General features: G+C 44.1%; 2 protein-coding genes across 6 annotated transcripts; both read left to right on the top strand.

The window, feature by feature from the left end:
* Nucleotides 1–1,719: 1,719 nt before the first annotated feature.
* On the top strand, nucleotides 1,720–13,987 carry LOC126981740 (N-acetylgalactosaminyltransferase 6-like). 3 transcript variants are annotated; one of them, XM_050833251.1, is made up of 11 exons: nucleotides 1,734–2,681; nucleotides 4,185–4,419; nucleotides 4,824–5,043; nucleotides 5,511–5,677; nucleotides 6,054–6,242; nucleotides 6,593–6,770; nucleotides 7,152–7,269; nucleotides 7,379–7,489; nucleotides 8,032–8,253; nucleotides 11,613–11,855; nucleotides 12,173–13,987. In XM_050833251.1, the coding sequence occupies exons 2-11, from the start codon at nucleotides 4,197–4,199 to the stop codon at nucleotides 12,344–12,346; spliced, it is 1,845 nt and encodes a 614-aa protein (XP_050689208.1). In that variant the 5' UTR covers nucleotides 1,734–2,681; nucleotides 4,185–4,196; the 3' UTR covers nucleotides 12,347–13,987. The 3 variants fall into 3 exon arrangements, with proteins under 3 accessions (XP_050689228.1, XP_050689208.1, XP_050689218.1); XM_050833261.1 differs by lacking the exon at nucleotides 1,734–2,681 and adding an exon at nucleotides 2,736–3,061; XM_050833271.1 differs by lacking the exon at nucleotides 7,379–7,489 and having other exon boundaries at nucleotides 1,720–2,681.
* A 746-nt stretch (nucleotides 13,988–14,733) lies between these two features.
* Nucleotides 14,734–20,445, top strand: LOC126981739 (protein prenyltransferase alpha subunit repeat-containing protein 1-like). 3 transcript variants are annotated; one of them, XM_050833213.1, is made up of 4 exons: nucleotides 14,734–14,880; nucleotides 17,035–17,128; nucleotides 17,492–17,649; nucleotides 17,885–20,445. In XM_050833213.1, the coding sequence occupies exons 1-4, from the start codon at nucleotides 14,745–14,747 to the stop codon at nucleotides 18,787–18,789; spliced, it is 1,293 nt and encodes a 430-aa protein (XP_050689170.1). In that variant the 5' UTR covers nucleotides 14,734–14,744; the 3' UTR covers nucleotides 18,790–20,445. The 3 variants fall into 3 exon arrangements, with proteins under 3 accessions (XP_050689170.1, XP_050689192.1, XP_050689181.1); XM_050833235.1 differs by lacking the exon at nucleotides 14,734–14,880 and adding an exon at nucleotides 14,907–15,010; XM_050833224.1 differs by lacking the exon at nucleotides 14,734–14,880 and adding an exon at nucleotides 15,862–16,032.
* The last annotated feature ends 767 nt before the right edge of the window (nucleotides 20,446–21,212 follow it).

The raw sequence follows: 21,212 nt of genomic DNA, 5'->3' as shown, positions 1-21,212 counted from the left end.
AATGGCTCCGGCGATGGCAGCACTGCGTCCCCCTTGGCTGACCTTCTTCCTAAAATCCCTCGAGATAACTTATTTAAACCAACACAAGTTACTTAAAACAAGCTAAAAAACATAAATAATATAAAAAAATCATCAAATAAGTCAATAAATCCATCAATAAGGGCAACACTTTCACTTCCCTCGCCAATAGCCTACCTTCCTCAAATCAGATAACTTATTCAAACCAACACAAGTTAATTAAAACAAACTAGACGCATAAATACAAGGAAAAGAGCACCAAAATAAGTAAATAATGCCATGAGTATACAATGAATGAACGGGCCGGGTCGGTACGTGATGGCAACGCTGCGTCAGCTCACCTTTATGTAACCTTCCGGCGTTCAACTCACCTCACGCCCTTATCCATACCTGTCAAGTCTTACGTTTTTTGCGTAAGTCTTACGTTAACAGTTTGAAATATATCGTACACGCCATATTTTAATTCATGTGAGCGTGCTGAGTGACGGTTACTGTTAGTGTGTGTGTGTGTGTGTGTGTAGGAGGTACTTCGTGCACCCTGCTTGAGTCTGTCGGAACCATACCTGTCAAGTCTTACGTTTTTTTATATACAAACTTTTTTTTTTTGGTATTTCGTCTCCAACGCAAAATCTTATGGCAAGAAACCACAGTAGCCTGACGGGTATATGCCTTATCTCATCAACCTCTCACCTCCAAAAAAACAAACCATACAGAATTACACTCACCTTCGCATGTTGTTTCACTTCACACTGCCCGGAGAGTCATTAAATCGATTTGAAACGAGTTAGATGAGAGTAACGAAAACGCGTAGCCTTCCGCCGGATGCTGAGGTGAGTCTGACGCCGCTTCGAGATTCGGGTTGTGACACAATGGTGCTTGATTGTTGTACTCATCCTCTCTTATTTGCTGATTTCCGTTCCAAAACTGTCTTCATAACCCAAATAACCGGATTTATTTATAGTTATCGTTGAAATGGTTAATTATTTGGCGTTTTCTTTTAATTGTTATGAGTCACAAGCCGAAAAGTACGATGCCCCGACTACGGTAATCTGGCACGGCCCTCTGAGCGCTACCGCCTCTCAAGGTCGTCAGCAAGGCTAATAATAATCTCCTGACCAAATTATGGTGAGGTATAAGGGCATAATGGTGGGTTAATTGGCGAGACCTGTTGATGTAGACACAAACTGTCCCTTATTTATTTTCCCAGAGTTCGTTGGCTGCTGGCTCCTAGCTGGCTGTTAGAGGAAATTGTGCAGGTCTGACACAAGTGTGCAGTGAAACAGAAATACAAAAGAGAGCGTGTGCTAGCGTTTGAAAAGGGCGGCGAAAACAGGGCCAAGAATGGCGTCCAAATCTTAGGGTGTCGGGACTCTACTGCCGTGGAGTCCATTCACCTTGGCATTTTACCCAGTGCCACGTCCAAGCAAACATACTTGACAAGTTTTTTATAAGTGTTGTGGGCAGTTCCAGGGGTAATTTTATGACCCTTGTGGTAGTATGACCCTTCTTCTGTACCATGAACCTAAAAGAACACTCATTAGAACTTGATTAGTTTCCTTTTTAGGCTTTTGAAAATAGTTGATGTGAGGGGTAGAGGCGTCTGACAGCGACTCAAGGATTACCAACTCCAGCTGACCCACCAAGACCAGGCCCAAGGTGTCGGTGGGAGAAGAATACAAGAGAATGGAAGAGACAAATGGATGAGAAACCAAGCCTTAAGATATATAGAAAATGGAGACAAGAGTTGGGAGGGCAAGAGAAGGTATACACCAACAACCAAGCCTCAGGAGTGCTCTTCAGATGCAGGACAAACAACATGCAACTAAAAGACAGAAACAGACACCGGCAAAAGGAAACCAAGTGCGATATGTGCGAAGCTGAAAACGAAGACCTGCGACACTTCCTACTCGGCCTATGCAGAGGAAAGAAAAGAGTGTTTGAGGCTGCAGCAGCTTTACGAGGAAGAAGAGGACGACACCCTTGGAAAAAATAAATAAAATGACCACACCGAAGAAACAAAAGCAACAGTACACAAGTCTTGGACAATAAGAGAAAAAAGAAAGAAAGAAAAAGAGGAAAATAATAGACCCAGCCAGTAGACACATCAGGGAGTGCCGTTACAAAAGCGAAACTCCCGACCGACAACTATTACTACTGATTAGATAAACAAGCCAGTAATGGAGCAATTAACCCTTATATATGGAGTTATTATGACTGAGTGCCTTGACGATGATAATGGTGAAAGATGGTGAGCCGCCGGGGTGCCAGAGGAGGGTCGCGAGGCACCGTCAAGGCTGCTGAGCACCACAGGAAGGACGGGAGTGCCACCTCATCAGTGCCATATCAGTGCCGAGTGCCAGGATGAACCACAGTTGCTGCACGTGACACTCACAGATACTCACAGATACTGGCCTTATAGTTATACTTTTGTTCTTGTTCCCTCCACACTCTATCTAAACGTGACTCAAAATGAATAACAGTTTCTGCTGACTGTTTGGCACGCCCTCTTATGACACGAGTAGCAGGCAAGGAACTACTACAACAAGAACTACTACTACTGCTAGCATGAAGGTCCGTGGGGCATACCAAGGCAGGGGGCAGCGGTGACATAGGCCCATCACACCCCTGCCAAAAAGAGACGGAATTCTTCAGAGCTGTCAAAGGTTAGGTGTATACTCAAGAATTATACCCGTCTTCTTCGTTTGACCTGTATTAATTTGTATTGATTTGTAGGTCCTTCTCACTTTCTCTGATATGCTATTTTAATGCATGCTAATCACCACTCTGGTTGCCATAAGGGTAATTGTGGAGATTCACTACGCGCCTCCAAAATTTTCCCAAAGGGTTTTGTAAAGGTTCGGGCCGGGTATAGTATTAGGTAAAGGTGCGTGTTCTAAAATAAAAAAAATAACCACGTATGGTGAACCTGGTCTCACATGCGTGGGCTAATCGCTAACTAAACGTACCATCGCTAACCTAGCGTATCAACGCTAACCGGATTGTTGGCAACACTGTCACCGCCGCCGACACCAAAACAGTACACGTATGTATAATATGCCTTTTCAGTACCTTTACCACTTTTTCTTTACCTTTAAGTCTTTCCACCTTCATATTATGGTTAAGGGACATGTATTTCGTCCCTTAAGTATAATATGGAGGCGTAATATCGTATTTTGGATGCGCGTAGTGAATCTCCACAATTACCGCCATGAGGTTTATACTCAAGAATTACACCCGTCTTTTTCCTCTTTTGACCTGTATGTTTTTTTAGGTCCTTCTCACTCTGGTGGTTGACACTTTTTCTGATATGCTATTTTAAGGCATGCTAATCATCACTCTGGTTACCATACGGTAGTATATACTAAAAAATTACACCTGTCTTCTTGTTCTTTGTACCTTTATTGGTTTGTATTACTTCATAGGTCCTCCTCCTCACGCTGGTGGTTGATGCTGTCTCTGATTTATTGTAATAACTCATGCTATTCATCACTTTACTTGACATAAGGTATGTACTTAAGAATTTCACCCATCACTCTGCTGGTTGACAATTTTTTTATAAAACTTACCGTGCTAAGGTCCATATTCTTAAACATTTTGGCGACCAAGCACACATTTAATAAGGCTTTCATGGGAGTTGTAGGGGGTATTCCTGGGGTAGTTTTGTGAGCCTGGTGTTGGTTTGACAAAGTCTTTGTATCATGAGTATCAAAAAACACTCATGAGGATGCATTTTACCCCATTTTTTGCATTTAGAATTAAACAATATTAGAGGCAGAAGTGTCTAAGAATACCAACTTAAGCATCACTCTGATGACCATTTCTGTCACAAATTGCTTGTTTCTCTTAAATTTCAATAGACGACTAAACAGCAACTGGTTACTATATTAGCCATGGCAGGTTCAGTTATTCTTAATTATTTCACTGAGATTTGAAGGTCTAATTAAACACCAACTGTTTGCCATTTTAGCAGTGGTAGGTTACTATTTCAGTGGCCATATGTTACATAACTGCACAGCAAATAGTAGCCTCAGCCACCAGTGTGTTACAATGTTTTTTTTATTTATTTTTTATTTATTTATTTATTTATTTTTTTTTTATATATGTGTATTCAGTGAGTAGACACATTAAGCTGAAACCACCAATTCTAAGACCATTCCCTCCCACAGCTCCTAGCCAGGATGAGGCTGCGTCGTAACATGCGGCAAGGCCTGAAGGTGGGCCTGGGGTTGCTGGCCTTGGCGGCGGGCGTGTACATCGTGATGCGCCACAACCTGCAGAGCGGCCACTCAGCACAGCCCAACAAGCGCGAGGTACCACCCCTGCCACCCCAGCAGCCAGTGGCCCCCCCAGCCGATGACAGGGAAAAGCTGGTCTACCCACACGACAGCCTGGACAATCATGGTACTTAGGGATGGCTCACAAGGCCCAGCTGGCTCTTAGAACACTTATTTACAGTTAAGGAACCACCTCAAGGGAAAAAAATAAACATCTCAGCTGAGTCTTTGAGCTTTTTTTATTTATACAGTAAAGAAAGCAGCTAGAGGACAAAAAAAATTAGGAAAAAAAAAGCAAAGTACTGCTCCAACAAAAGAAAATATAATGATTAGCCAGAAGAGAGGTTCAGTTTTGACTGGAGAGATGTCTTGATAGTACTTCTCAAACTCATTCCTATTCTGTCCAACATCTGATTCATGATTTAATTACCCAGTGTCTTCATTTCTTCATACCTCTCAAGTTGGCCAAACTCCAATTCTATGGCTCTGCTGATACCCGATACCATTCGTCATACCGTCCTTTCCCCTCAGTGGTCCAGCCCATCCCTGCTGGCTACAAGGACTGGAACGACTACTCCATGCTGGCTGCCGAGGCCCGACGCTCAGGGCCTGGGGAGCAGGGCCTGGCCTACCACCTCCCAGCGCACCTTGCCGGAGAAAGGGACCAGCTGTACAAGGTCAACGGGTTCAACGCTCGGGCCTCGGATGACATTGCCCTCAACCGCTCCCTGCACGACCTCCGCCACCCTAAGTGAGTGCAGAGGGGTCAGGGAGGAAGAAATAGGGGAAGGGAGAAAAAAGGAGTAGGAAGAAAAAGAGGAGGAGGAGGAGGAGTAGCCAGGGAGGAAGGAACTAATAAGAGTAAGAGAAAGAGGAGAAGGAGGAAGGGAAGAAGGATTAGAAGTGAGAGAAAGAGGAGGTGAAGGAGGAGGAGGCAGGATGGGAGGAAGAAAAATGAGGAAAGAAGTAAGAGAAGGAGGAGGAGGAACCATGGAAGAGATAAAGAGTGAAAGAAAGAAAAAGAGGAGGAAAGGCATCAGAGAAAAAAGAAGGAGGAGGAAGAGGGAAAATCAGGGAGAAAGGAAGAAATAGGAGGAGAGAAAAGAGTCCATCGGAGAGGGGCCTTTAGATGACCCTGCACTGGAAATCATCTATAAGTATCTGTAAGTGAATAAGTGAGTGTCTGTGGGTATAAAAACAAAACACCCTCGGTCATAGGTGTCGGGACAAGGTGTACCTGGCCGACCTGCCCCGTGCCTCGGTGGTGGTGCCCTTCCACAACGAGCACTGGTCCACCCTCCTCCGCACGGCTGTCTCGGCTGTCACACGCTCCCCCGACGCCCTGCTGCTCGAGGTGATCCTGGTGGATGACGCAAGTACTAAGGGTAAGCCGCTAGGTTATATAAAAGCAGGTTAAGTAGTAATAGTAGTAGTAGTTGTTGTGGTGGATGATGCCAACACTAAATGTGAGCCACTTAGGTAAAATTAGATGTGGTAATAATGATAATTGTAGTGGTGGATGATGCCGGCACTTAGGGTGAAATGCTGACTTAGATGAAAGTAAATATAATGATAATAATTATGATAGTAGTAGTAGTGGTTGTAGTTTTGTTTTGGCCTGGTAGTGTACATAAAAACATGATAAAAGCAGCTTACAAATTACAGAATGTACAAGAAAACCAGTTGCAGAAATTAGATAAGAACCTTTTTTAAGCTCAATAAGTTACCAGACTATAATCTCGCCGTTTCCACCTCTCCTAGGGTTCCTGAAGGCCAAGCTTGATGACTACCTGCAGGCCCACCTCCCCAAAGTGCGGGTCATCCACCTGGAAAAGCGCTCGGGGTTGATCCGGGCGCGGCTGGCCGGGGCGAGGGCTGCTCGGGGCGAGGTGCTCATCTTCCTGGACTCCCACACAGAGTGCACCACCAACTGGCTTCCTCCACTGCTGGGTGAGAGGGGGTGGAGTATTCTTGCATGCAGCATAGGAGACTGAGCAAGGGAAAACAAGATAGAAAAAAATACAAGTAAGATCAGTTTCCATAGTTTGTAGTTTGAGTCCACATTCTTAAATTTATCGGGCTCCCATTACGACTATTTCCCAAAGCCACAAAGTAGACTGATCAGGGTTTCATGGGTTATTTATCTCATTCAACATGCAGAAGTTGTGTAAAACTATCACTAGTATCTCAAAACAGTCCATGAAAATCCCAGCAACTTCTACGGGAGGCTTTTCAAACAGGCGAACTGTGGTGCTGATATGTTTAATAATAACACGGGCCCTTGTCTCATCCTCCTGCAGAGCCCATCGCAAAGGATTACCGTACGTGTGTCTGTCCCTTCATTGACGTCATTGATTTTGAGACCTTCGCATACCGGGCGCAGGACGAAGGGGCTCGCGGGGCCTTCGACTGGGAGCTGTTCTACAAGCGTCTGCCGTTGCTGCCACAGGACAAGGAGAACATGCCCGAGCCCTTCAGGTGTGTGTGCGTGTGTCCTGCTGCTGCCTCCCCATTGATGTGTTGGTGCTTCCGATATTCGTTCTGCTTCGACTCATGTCTTTGTCTATCTGCTTGATTCACTTATTTGAATAGAAGTTGATGTTGAGACGTGGGAGAGACTCATAGCCCATCCTACCCCATAAGGGAAAGTAAGGATGTTGAACAAGAAGAAGAAAGGGCAGAGAATGAGTGGAACAAAACGAACATATACTACAGAGTTCATACAAATACTATAAAGTTTAAAATGGGGGTTTGATATCTTCATGAAAAACGAGGGAAAATGATGATTCATTGATTCTGGGGAACTGCCATTTGTAGATTCTAGGCTGGGGCAATGACTCGTGGCGTTTGTGTCCCCAGGAGCCCCGTGATGGCCGGGGGACTGTTTGCCATCAGCACCAAGTTCTTCTGGGAGCTGGGCGGCTATGACCCTGGCCTGGACATCTGGGGCGGGGAGCAGTACGAGTTGTCCTTCAAGGTGAGGCAGAGTAGTTTGCTTCCACTTTTCTCTAATCTCTTGTTGTGGCTCTTATCATCACGTGTATTATCCTGTGCGCTGTGATGTATTCTCCTCTTGGGCTCCACAGATCTGGCAGTGTGGCGGCACCATGGTGGACGCGCCGTGCTCTCGCATCGGACACATCTATCGCAAGTTTGCTCCCTTCCCGAACCCAGGCGTTGGAGACTTTGTCGGCAGGGTGAGGCAACCTTGAGGGGGACATGGGCTGAAACGGAGAGAGAGAGAAAGAGGGATTGAATAAGCTTGATATGCATTCTTTGATTAGTGTCCTTCCTTTTCCCTGAACTACCCACCCAGAATTTATTAACCGATTCCTCGGAGCCACCATTTGTAGACAGACTAGCTTCTTGTAGTCTCTTGAGATTCTTGTGTATTTACCTTACTGACCAGACTGTTCCAAGTGTATCAATGATTTTAATGGGGAAGCCAAACTTATTTATTACCTTATGTTTGTGTCCCCTTATTCCTCCAATATCAGTTGTTCTTGTCCCCTTGTCCTCCACTGTCCTTGGGTATCCATGTCCCTTTGTATGCCCATGTCCCCTTGTCCTTCCCCTGTCCCTTGTATTTGTCTTGTATGTGTGCTTGAATGTGTCCAATTTTTCTCTGTGTTGTATGATCCCTAGTATGTCCTTCCACTTTCCCTCATCAATTCACGGCCAACTGTCCTTCCTCTATCTCTTTATGTCCTTGTGTATTCAATGTCGTCCCTTCCGCCAGAACTACCGCCGCGTTGCCGAGGTGTGGATGGATGAGTACGCCGAATACCTATACAAGAGACGCCCCTCCTACCGCGGCATCAACCCGGGCGACCTGACGGAGCAGCGAGCCATCCGGGAGCGCCTCAAGTGCCAACCCTTCAGCTGGTTCATGAAGGAGGTGGCCTTCGACCTCACCAAAGTGTATCCCCCCGTCGAGCCTCCGGACTTTGCCAGCGGGAAGGTGTGTGCGTGTGTGTGTGGGGGGCGGATGTGTGTGCTTGCCTAGCGATAATGTACAGGATATAAATTAACCTCGGGGTGTCATGTCTCCATTTCTGCTTTTTGGTCCACTTTTGCCTTGAATTTGTGGATGTTTTAATTACTTTTTTTTTTTTTATATGCTTTTTTTTTGTTCCATTATTTTGTTCTTATTATATTCTTTTCTATTGTTTTTGTGTGTTTCATTATTTTCTTCTTTTGTTATTATTTTCTTGTCTACTTTTCATTCCATTATTTTGTTCTGTTTTGTTCTCATTATCTTCTCTTTTTTTGTTCCATTATTTTGTTGTTTCGTCCTTATTATTTTCTTTATTTCTCTACTTTTCAATCCATTATTTTGTATTATTTTGTTCTGTTTGTCTCCTCGTCCAGAGTCTTCCAAGTGTCAATGATTTTGTTGGGGAAGCCGAATTTCCTTACATCCTTTCTTAATCTTCTTTTCCTTGATTTAGTTTCATTTATGTTCCTGTTGCCTTGTCATTCCTGTGTCCCTTACTAGCAAGTCTTCCCTGCCTCCTTGTTCCAGGCCCTTGTGACTCTGAATGATTGGTTTAATGTATGTTTATGATATGTCTGATTTGTGTTCATGTCCTCCTCCTTGTCATTCCTGTGTCCCTTACTAGCAAGTCTTCCCTGTCTCCTTGTTCCAGGCCCCTTGTGAGTCTGAATGATTGGTTTAATGTATGTTTATGATATGTCTGATTTGTGTTCATGTCCTCTTCCTTGTCCTCCTGCCATCCCTTACCAGCGAGTCTGTTCCGTCTACTTGTTCCCAGTCCTTTGTGAGTTTGAATGATAGGTTTAATGTGTGTTTATGATATGTTGCATTTGTGTTCATGTCCCCTTGTCGTTTTGCCATCCCTTACCAGCAAGTCTTTGTGGTCACTTTGTTCCAGGCCCTTTGTGAGTCTGAATGATGTGTTAAGTATATGTGTTGACTTGTTTAAATTGTGTTCGTGTCGTCTTGTCATCCCTTAACAACGAGTCTTTACCATTGACATGTTCCAGACCCTTTGTGAATCTGAATGGTATGGTTAACCCTTAGACAGTGGTGGAGCTATATATAGACAGTCCAAAATTCAGTCAGTCAGTTTTATATGGCAGAAATATAACGACACTTCCATAGTTAAAACGTCTCTTATGTGGCGTAACTATATTTATGCTGCGGTCCTTAGGTCGGCAGTGACTACACATAGACGATTCATTTTGGGGGGAGCTACTCTTCAAATACTGCCGCCATCTAAGGGTTGATGTATATTTATGATGTGTTTGGTTTGTGTTGATGTCCCCTTGTCCTCCGCTATCTTTATCATCATTGTGTTCCAGGCCATTCGTGAGCTTGAATGATATGTGTCAGTCACCTCTTTCTCCCTTCTTGCAGTGTGTTGGCAGCTCCAGTTTGCTAAGTGTCTCATTATACTTCAGTTCTTTTAAGCTTGGTGTCATTTCTGTTGCCCTTTGCACTCTCTCCAACTTGTGTACATATGTATGTGTGTTTTTTCAGGCAAGGTGACCACGCCACTGATGCATATTCTAGTCTTGCTCATAGATGTTGTCAGCATTCTTTGCATCTCCTCAGCCGTGTAGGTAAATGCCACTTTAATATTTGTAAGCAACTTAAAGTGTTCTCCAGTTTTCTAGTGTCTTCGCTTCTCTGGGGAAAGGTTTTGTTGTACGACCCCGCCCAGGTCTTTCTCAACTTCTGCTTTGCTATGGTTCTTGCACCAATAATATACTCTCATCTGTGTGTGTGTGTATGTGTGTGTGTGTGGTGTGTGTGTGTGTGTGTGTGTGTGTGCCATTCACCCCTAGTCTAATCACATGCAGGACTTGTGACTGACACCAAGTATCTTCCTGGAAAGAGCTTTTTTTCTATTTCAGAGGAGAGGGCCTATGATACACTTCCCTCTGTGCATGTGTGTGTCTGTGTGTGTGTGTGTGTGTGTGTGTGTGTGTCATTCACCTACACTTTAATCATGTACAGGACTCATGATCACCAGCCAGCACCCTCCTGGAAAGAGCTTATTTTTTATTTCAGAGGACCAATGCGTGGGTAAGGCCAGAACCTCTCAGCCCACAACCCTTATCTTCCTTGTTCTTGGGGGGTCAGTAGCTGCTCCTGTCGGCAAAAAACTATTCGTGTGTGTGTGTGTGTGTGTGTGTGTGTGTGTGTGTGTGTGTGTGTGTGTGTGTGTGTGTTTACCTAATTGTATAGAGGACTAGGGTTGGTCTCCTCTTATCCTGTCTACATCTCCACTTTTATCCAGCTTAGCATTAAAGTCATGACTCGTCCTCGCCTGCACTGCCTCACCCAGTTCATTCATTACTTCTATATGGCAACCTAAATTTCTTTCATTATTAACACATCTCATCCTCTTAGATTTGTACTCATGACCTCTTATTTCTTCCAGTATCTCTAGTCAGAAGATCCTCCCTGTCCAACTCGTCTAGTCTAGTCCCCTTACTGACTTAAAAATCATAATTAAGTCTCCTCTTTCTCTTTTGTCTTCCACTTTTGTCAAATTAAAGATATCCAATCTCTCATCTTACGACAGCTGTGCTAAGCTTGGCGCCAATTATTTTCCAGCTCTTTGCATCCTTTAAAACTAACTTATATCCTTTTTTCTGTATGGTGACCAGATAGCAGAATAATAGTATTGTTGACACAGTTATTTTTCCTCAGCCATATCATTAAAGGCCAGTCTCCTGTCCATTTGCTATCATTTCCTTGCACACTGTAACCTGCCCAAGTCCATTTATTTTATAGTCTCACTAAACCATCTGCTATGTTTGTCTAATCCATGATGCACGCTTCCGGTTTCTCCCTGCCATCTGCACCCAGCATTTTAATCTCCGTGGTGCAGTGGTTAACATGCCTAGCTACAAATCACAGGGCCTGGGTTTTAATCCCAGCCTAGGCAGTTGAGGTGCAGCTCACCCAGCTATTCATCCTCCCTTTTGGGCTGGTCAGTAAATGAGTACCTGAAAAAAACTTGGGAAGGTAAACTGTGGTAATACGGATGTCACTCTGGCCGTGTCCCGGGGTAATGGGTTCTTAGGTCCTGCCCAGCACAGGCTCAAGCACCAGTGTGACGGACATGAGCAATGAGGCCACACACAGATAAAGCTTGTGCACCAAACTTTACCTCTTACCTCTTAGCTCACTTCTTAACCTCTTAGCACACCTCTTAACCTCTTAGCACATTTCTTAACCTCTTAGCACATTTCTTAAACTCTTAGCACACTTCTTAGCCTTTTCTCCAGAGTCTTTGTGAGGGTTCAAGTTCCTGCACCATCACCTGCCACTCACTGCCTCCACAGATCCAGAGTGTGGCCAGTCCGGGGCTGTGTGTGGACCCCCGCTTCCGGCACCACGGGGAGCGCTTCGGCCTGGAGGAGTGCGGCCAGAGTGGTGAGCAAGTCCTGCACCTCACCTGGCACCGGGACATTAGGCCGGGCCGCCGCTCCGTCTGCTGGGATGTGTCGAGTGGTGACCCAAGCGCCCCGGTGCTGCTCTATAACTGTCACGGCATGGGGGGCAACCAGCTCTGGAGATATGACCCAGTGAGTGCTGACCGTATTTTTTTTATTCTTCTCATTACTTTACTGTCATTATCTTATTGAGGTGACTCTGTTTGGGTGTATATCAATCTTTTATTTTCCCCTGATGGCCATGGCCTTCATGTTGTCACAGTAAAGAGGTTACAGGCAGAGGAACAAAGCTGTTGACATAGGGTACCTGCCTGTAATGGTGCCAAGCTGTATTGTTCTGTATCAAGCCATGCAACACTGACCCTGACATTGCTTTACTGTACAGGTGCCAGGCTGTGTTGTTCTTTATCAAGTCATGCAATACTGAGCCTGACATTGCTCTTTGACAGGCCCAGAAATGGCTGCTGCACGGTGGGAACCCTCGGTGTCTGGACAGCAACCCGGGCAATAAGGAAGTGTTTGTGTCCATTTGCGACTCCGCCAAGGACACGCAGCGATGGACATTTGAAAAGTTTGACACCGAACGCTTAGCAAAGTGGGATCAGAATGGACCTGATCTTTAACAGTGCGAGCGAGTGAGTGTTGTGCATCAGAGATGTGAGAACTGATTATTATGGCACGGCTTGTACCACACAGCGCAGTGTATCCCCACCTCAACCTTTTTGCACAGAACACTCATCAAAAATATTACACTGTTTACTTTTGCCTCCCTGCCCTGCCTCTACATGAAATAGGAGCTTTGATGAGTGATGAGTGATTTAGGGCATATTGCATCATGAGTTTTACATCTTTGTAATGACACTGAATTTCACTTTTCTGACTCCTACACGTCATGAAACGCACGAGAAATCAACCCAGAGCCGAAATGGGATTTACCGGTGCTGGGGATCCAACCCATGACCAACTAGATGGAATAGCCACTTCTTAACCAGTCAGCCAAAGAGGTACCCCCTTCATTGAGTGAGTTTCAGAGACTCTCCACGTCAGGCGGGTTCACTGCATCTCCGAAAACTATTCTCTTCAGTAGTTTGGTGGCAACAGGACTGCAGCAGATACCTTTAAGCTGGCCATCATTACTACTGTGTGCCTTTTCTCACCCACAAACACACACACACACACACACACACACACACACACACACACACACACACACACACACACACACATGCATGCACAACACACAGCAAGGAGGTCCTGTGATTGCAGCATCAACCACACTTAGCTAGGTTGTATCTCGCAGTATTTCACCCAAGCTCAAGTCCTTAGTGCAACACAAGTGAGTGAGACAAAATGATCGCTGAGAGTTGTGTGTTTGCGGAAGATAAACGTTAGAAAAAAAGTACTAAGTTAATGGAAAGTTGATAAGTGCATGAAGAGGAACAGATTGTGTGTGACTGTAATTGAGAAGAGAAACTGCAAATGGATAAGAGAACAATGAGTGAAGGATGTGACAAAGGTAATCAAAAGGAAGAAATGGCAATGGTCAGGACACATACTAACGAGAGGAGAATAGATGGACAAAAAGAGAGAGACAAGGAAATAGGAGATATAAATAGACGCAAGGGAAAACTGTTCTACAGAAGGTGTGATGAAATAAAAAGTATTTGAGCATTTACATGACGGAAACGAATGAAAATGGCAATGTTCAGGACACGTCTGGAGGAGAGAACAAGAGATGGACAAAAAAGATATATTAAAAGGACACACGATGAGGCCAGTATCCAGATGATGTGATGAAATAAGTATATGGAGCATTTACATGACAGAAACAAATGAAAATGGCAATGTTCAGGACACATCTGGAGGAGAGAACAAGAGATGGACAAAAAGATGTATTAAAAAGACACACGATGAGGCTGGTATCCAGATGGTGTGATGAAATAAGTATACGGAGCATTTACATGACACAAATGAATGAAAATGGCAATGGTGAGGTCACATATGTAAAAGAGAGAAAGATAGATAGGAAGAAAAGAGACAGAAATTAGAGATATAAGAAGCCCCAAGAGGATACCATACACATGAAATCAAGGTAATATATAGAGATGATTTACATGACAAGAAGTGAATGAACATGATTAGGAAAAGCCTGTGTCCTGCAGCAGAGTGATACAGGTTGATGATATAAAGAGTTTTGAAGTGATGATAATAATGGCAACACATGTATTATAAAAAATAGACGACAATAAAAATATGATTGCTTTCGACATAATTTTCATCCTCAGGGGAAAGAAAACAAGAGCAAGGTAACTGAACTATAAGACATACTAAGAAGCAGAATAGGAAGATGAAAGGAAATTTAAGGAAGAGGAAGAATAGGAAGATGAAGAACAGGAATAAGCAGATGAAGAACAAGTTGTAGTATAAGAAAAGAAAGAATAGATGAACAGGAATAAGCAGAGAAAAGAAAGAATAGATGAAGAACAGGAATAAGCAGAGAAAAGAAAGAATACATGAAGAACAGGAATAAGCAGATGAAGAACAAGTTGTATTAATATAAGAAAAGAAAGAATAGGCAAATGAGGAACAAGAAATAGAATCTAGTAGCTAGTATAAGGGGAAGAAAGCAGATTACCAAGTAGCAATAGTAGGAACCAAAAACATTTATAAATTCTGGAAGAGACAAATAATACAAAGACCAAAAATAATTAAAATGGACAAGGTAAGGAAAGGAAAATAAGAGAAAAGGAGAGGAAGAAAGAGAATGGAAAATAAAAAAAGGAAAGTATTGGGTAGTTATTGTTCCCTTGAGCCTTTAGATAGTTAGGTCGTTAGTATGGTAGCAAAAGACTCACCTGTCATCAATACGGTTCTCTGCCCTCGAAACATCCTACAGGAGAGAGGGAATCCAGGACCTCCCAGACCGAGACCAAAACCACCAAGAACATGGATCAACAGAGAGAATTATAGAAGAGAATTATAGAATTATAGTGCAAGACATAGGGAATTGGAAGATTTGTAATGGATACTGCTTGTTTTGTTTTATTTTTACAGGTTGTGCCGATACGAAGGCCTGACTCTCCAACGGGTCACCTGTACAGCAAGAGCAAGAGCAAGAACAACAACAAAGCCTCGCCCCCCACCCCTCCAGCGTTCGGTAAGCCCCAAACCTTCACTATTTCACGTCTTGGACCGTTATGGGGCGTTACTTTACACAGGCCAGCACGTGAGGGGGACTGTCAGCATATAATAAACCCGCAGCGTTCCCTCCCAGGCGGTGTCATAAAGTAAGGAGAGTCCAGCAGGGTTTCGGCGCACAGGGCGGGGTGGTTGTGACATGTGGGCGTGGTGGGCGGCACTGTTCAGAAGCTTGATCTTATGCGAATTGGCTACGTTTATTTATGTATTAGCCGCAGCTTATACCAGGTTTGCCTAGAAGAGGCAAATCAAATAACAGTGGTTACATAAGAAGCTGTGTCAGAAAAGAACATCACTGTTCTCAACCACAAGTATTCTAAAGGTGGTTTTAGCTGGAGTGGAGGTGTGAGGCTTCCCCACAGGCATAGAGAATGCTATTTTGCCATGTAGCAGGACTTGGTATCGTTCTTTCAGGGCCGTACCTATAGCTGTACAAAGGGGGGTCTTTTTCCACTAAATGTGGACCTTTATAGCCACTTGAAGAGGGGCAAGTGGCAAATAAAGTAAGCCAAATTTGGGGGGTTGAAAAATTGACATTTCTGGGTGCATTTTCCTACTGTCAAAATGAAAAACGGACGAAAAGTCTGTGTTGCTGTTTTTGTTTTTTGCCCTTGAGCTGCCTCCCGTGCTGCAAAAAAAGAATAATCTAAGGAGGCTGGGGTACTATAAGTTTACTTATTTGATTTCTGAATGTTTTAGGCCAAAGGTCGTATTCTTAAACATTTCAGCACCCAAGCACACTTATTCAACAAGGCTTTTTAGGACTAGTTGCTTTTCCTTGGGTAGTTTTTTGACCCTGGTTGTATTTTGATGAAGCTTCTGTACCATAAACGTTAAGAACATTTATGAGGACTCGATTAACCTCCTTTTTGGACTTTGGAAATGGTTGATGTGAGAGGCAGAAGCATCTGAGAATACTGACCCAAGCCTCACAGTTACAGTCGCAATACCGCACACCGCGTACCGCACTGGGAAAGAAAAAAATGGAACTGCTCTACCGCTACCGCACTACTCTGGAAAAAGTACCACAACTGCACTACTGATTTTTCAGTACCGTGCCCACCTCTGTGTAATACAGATCGTTCCTGCCAGAAGAAGTTTTCGAAGGGAGGTAAATTTTTACGAAATCTCAAAAACACATATTGTGCTTGTTTTCAAAACAGAAACATGTCTCAAGAAAACAACATTATTATTCGAAAACTATAAGGCAAAAGACAAATTCTGACACTAAAATCATCTAGCTTGTTGCAACTGGCCACGAGATATCAACATGTCAACTTTTTATCAACTTTTTGTCCGAAGTCGCAGTACCATTTCTTTACCCTGTCTCCCAAAACTCTCCCCCCAAAAAATTTTCTTCCTCTTCTGTTCTTGCACTATTCTTCTCCTTTACCTTTGCTTGCAGTTCATTCAATTTTTTCCTTTCTTCTTCATTTTTATTCTTCTTTATATATATTTCCTTACATTCATCTACTTCCCTTAGTTTAGTTGTTGTGTGAAGGTGAAGGTGTAAATTGAGAGTCTTCCTAGTGCATCCCCAAGGCTTCCCTTCCATCTTGTGTGTACCGCTTGACCTTACCTCCACTACCACCAGTCCTTGTTTTGTTGACCTTAATACTTGTGGAAGACAGGACATAGAGAGAGCCAGATAGAGATGTGTTTGGAGGCATATATAGACAGGGTTTCATTAATTTTCTAGTGTCAGTATTAATTAATAGTATATATACTCTGTATTTTGTAAACATCTTTTGCTAGTTTCTTTTTTTATACATGCCATTGGGTGTAATAAAACTATTCCTATTATCATATTACTTTGATCACATTTCTGCCAAGCATCTGCAGTAATATCTTGTGATACCCCTCATCTCACTTACTGTCACAGTTTCTTTTATTTTTCATCTCTCATTTACTGCCACTGTTTCTTTATTTTTTTCATATCCATGTTTGCTCAGCGAGGGGGACTCCTCTGTTTGGGTCTGTCATTTTTTTTTCTCCCTTGATGCCCTTTCATGAATCTCATAAATAATAATAATAATGATAATAATAATATATAATAATAACAATAGTAATAATAATAATAATAATAATAATAATAATAATAATACCTTCTCAGGCAGCAACAGACCCCAGAGCCCCAAGATGGAAGAAGCTACCTGTGAGAGGATCATCAAGAAGCTGGACTCCCTCATCAGCCAGGACCCACTGCTGTAAGGACAGAGAGACAAAGACAGACAGAAAGAAAATCACTTAGACTTACTGATAAATGGATGAAGACACACAGAAAACTCACAGACAGACAGACAGACAGATGGATCATAGAGACAGGGATTAATTTAACATTTTTGCAAGAGTTTTGTTAGTTCAGACTGCCATGCCTTACCACATACAACCCTTGATAATGAATCACTATAGCTCCAGTCCAGTTCCAATATCACACAGTTCTCTTGCACCAAATTTTATGTAGGCTACCTATATAACTTTCACACTGAGCTGTATTGTATTTAGCATTAAAAGTCCATTCCGGCAACGGACACAAACCACTCACTCATCAGCCTCAATATGCTTGCCAGGGACGAGTTTGACATCGTGTTCTCGCCGGGTGAGGTGAACCGATCACCCGTGGTGAGTGTGGAGCACAAGCTGGGTCTGGAGTCCTGGTGCATGAAGCACGTGTACGCCCATGCCCATGCCCACATCCTCAAGGCACGGCGCGTCAAGAGGATACAAGGTAGGTCTTCCCTTCTACCTAGTGTTGCTTAACAACCTGGACACACTTATACCAGGAGAACACTGGCCTGGGAGATGCATCTCATATGTACTTACAAATAGCTTCATGTGTGTGTGCGTGAAGACTTTTTCCTTTCAGCAGACAGACATGCACGTGTGTCTGTAAATGTCATTATCCCATTACTGAGACACTCGTACATTGCCTGTTTGTTTACACGGGTGTGTTTGTGCCCCAGACCCCGGCCCGCTGCTGCGCTGGACACAGTTCTGCCTGCTGGTGGCCCCGGAGGTGGCCACCTTCTGGAACATCCGCAAGCAGCTGCTGCAGCGTGGCAGCCTCTCGGCAGACACGGACCTGCACCTCACCCGCCTGGTGCTGTCTCGCAAACCCAAGTGCATGGAGGTATTCCAGCACCGCAAGTGGCTGTTCCACCACATCCTGGCCCCCACACCACCACCACCACCGCCACCATCCTGCGCCACTGACCACCACAACGGCAGCGGCCCGGAGGAGAAGCCAGGCTGCAGGTTCCTGGTGGGGGAGCTGGAAGTGTGCAGCTGGACGGCCGACAAGCACCAGAACAACTACCACGCCTGGAACCACCGCCTGTGGGTGCTGCAGCAGCTGACGGAGCGGCCGCCTGGCCTGGCCGAGGTGTGCCGCAGCGAGTACGAGGCATGCCACCGCTGGGTGAGGACACATGTCAGCGAGCACAGTGGCCTTCACTACCTCCAGTACCTGTTGGCCACCATGGTGACAATGGCAGCTGAGGGGGCCTTGGCCAGCCTGACGGAGGTGGTGCCGTCAGTCTCCACCCCCCTGGAGCTGTACTCGGCTGAGCTGGAGTTCAACCGTGACCTCATAGAGCAGTACCCAGGCCACGAGGCGCTGTTCTGCCACCGGCGAGTGCTGCTGCAGCGAGTGCAGGACCTGCTGCTGCACACCGCGCCGCCACAGCGCACTGCCTCCCCGCCGCCGCCGGCCCTCAAAAGGTCCTGCGTGGAAACTGTGAACAGCGACTGGAGTGCCGTGCTGCTGGCTGAGAGGGACCTGGTCAACAGATCTCTCAAGAGCCAGTCGTATCAGCGCACCCTTGGGGAGCGCCACAGCCACTGGCTTGGCAACGTGCTGGGCGTCTAGCAGGCCGGGCTAGCACCAAGCTTCAGCCAGTCTTGCAGTACCTCAGGGGCAGTACACTCACTCGCTCCACTTTCATTGGCCTTACTGTAATGCTCCACCAGGCAGGACTCCTTGTCATCCACCCCAAGGCTGGAGGGAACCTGGCACCTCTGGCTGGCACGGCAGGGGGGGACACGCAGCAGGGGGGAAATGCACGGCAGTACAAATTCAGCGGGAGACTCATTATATGTGTAAAATGATAAAACATTGCCAGCTTGATACCTGCTGCCTTCCATCAGATGCAGCAGTGTAAGGATTTAACACACACACACACAGTTGGGGCACATAACTATTGCTGATAAGCATAACAGAGTTCAAGGCAAGGCATATAAAGTTTTCAAAGTTTCATCCTTTTGTGAGAAGAGTTCAGAAAATTAAAGGGAACTTACAAGATTGAATTACAAGTGGGGACCTCTGGAGGAGTTACTAAAGCTGCCACTTGTCAACTTGTCTCCCATGTCCTTCCCTCATTCTTAAGTTACTTTTGTTGTCTTTGATTAGAAATTACATAAACCATGAAATCATGTTATGTAGATGGTACTCAGAAGATCCGTGGAAGTAGAGGTAGAAGGGAGGACACCAACTGGAAAACAAAAGAAGACCTGGAGGCAGTGTGTGGAGAAAGACATGAGAAGGATGAACATCACGAAGGAGAGACTATGTGATCATCAGGGATCCCCATAAGGGAAAATAAGGACGTTCAGTGACAAGAAGAAGAGGGTGATATTTTGGGTGACTAAAATTCATGTAAAAAGAAACTTGAGTTGAAGTCAATAAGAAAAGTCACCAATGCTACTTTGGGTTAAGAATGAGAGAGAAGACAGGGTGTGGGAATTACACTAAACTGACCTCATTATTATAACATTATTTCATGGTTTATGTATGTATTTCTTCTATCAAAGACAACAAAAATAATGCCTGTCTGGGGGCAGGACTTGGGAGGTTAGTTGGCTAATGGTGACTACAGGAGCAAGTCCCCCAGAGGTCCCTGCCAGCACTAAGCCTTGTCTGCTGCTGCCCTCACCTCCACCACAGCTCAGGGGTCACCAGCCACCAGTGTCATGTTCCTCTCCAGCGTCACTCTCCGGTAGCACGCAGTGCACAGGTATCCCCCGCTTTATGATTGGGTTACCTTCTCGAAAAGTGATCATGAACCAAAACTACCGTATAACGAACTTGAGGTTTAATCAATAGAGATGCAGTCCTGGACTCATATTATGTGACCTAAAACTCATCATACTAAATAATAACGATGGTTTATGGACTATACAGTAATGTCAGCATTACCAAAATAAATAAATACATTTAATAGCATAAATAGACTGAACCAATCGTAAAAGCGAGCTAGATGGATTGTAAAGAGAACAAAGCTAACCAATGATTGACGATCGTAAGAGCAAAATATTGTTACACAAACTATCATAAAGTTGGGAAGACCTGTGTGTTCGTCAGTGGGCACACACCCCTCCGGCCAGCAGCACATGTATGGAACAAAACCACTGCACTGTTGTCCTGACCGGCCAGCCTTGAAGCATTTGGATTTTAGAAAACCAGGACGTAAATTTGGAGTCTGGATGGTCTTGGTAAATTCTTATTATATATATATATATATATATATATATATATATATATATATATATATATATATATATATATATATATATATATATATATATATATATATATATATATATATATATATACTTTTTGACATTTAGAGCACACAGCTGCTTTCACCAGTCACCAGATGTTGTTTCCTAGAGATTTTTTTCTGATGAGTACTAATTGGAGTGGGGCGTGCAAATTGGCAAACAGACCCCACGAAAACTAGGGTCCTAGTCTAGGCTAGGTTGTGCCGAGTGGGAAAAGATTGCTTCCAGAACATTATTTTATTATACACGAAACAAAACCAGAAAAGACCAAAGCATTACTCATTCTCGCTAGAAGACACTTAGAAAAGATAACCAGCCAGTGGTTTTCTCTGTATTCCATTATTTCACACTACCTAAATGTGTGTGAATCAAATATATGTAAATAAGTTGAGACCTTCACAGAACATTATCCTATATTAATATATATAAAGGTTGTTTTAGCACATTTCATAGTCAGATTGTTTATCCTAGTTTTAATAGTATATTTAATGAATTCTTATTCCTGAGTAGAGGGGAGGAGGACATTTGCCTGTTGAGATACTAATTATTGTGTTTCCCGACCAGCTGAGTGAACCTTCCATTCCTTATAAGACGTTGCCATTGGGCTGCCCTAAAGACAGCTGTAGTTTTATGCTTTCATTCAGCTTTGGTCTAGAAATAAATCTATTTTGAACTTTATTGTTTACAAAGGAGTCTCCTTGTTTTTGTCCTTCCCTGGACGGCCTCGAGCAG

This window comes from Eriocheir sinensis, chromosome 4, assembly GCF_024679095.1.
Source record: "Eriocheir sinensis breed Jianghai 21 chromosome 4, ASM2467909v1, whole genome shotgun sequence".
NCBI lineage: Eukaryota > Metazoa > Arthropoda > Malacostraca > Decapoda > Varunidae > Eriocheir > Eriocheir sinensis.
Note: the sequence above shows the minus strand (reverse complement) of the source record. Positions and strands in the feature narration are given on the sequence as shown.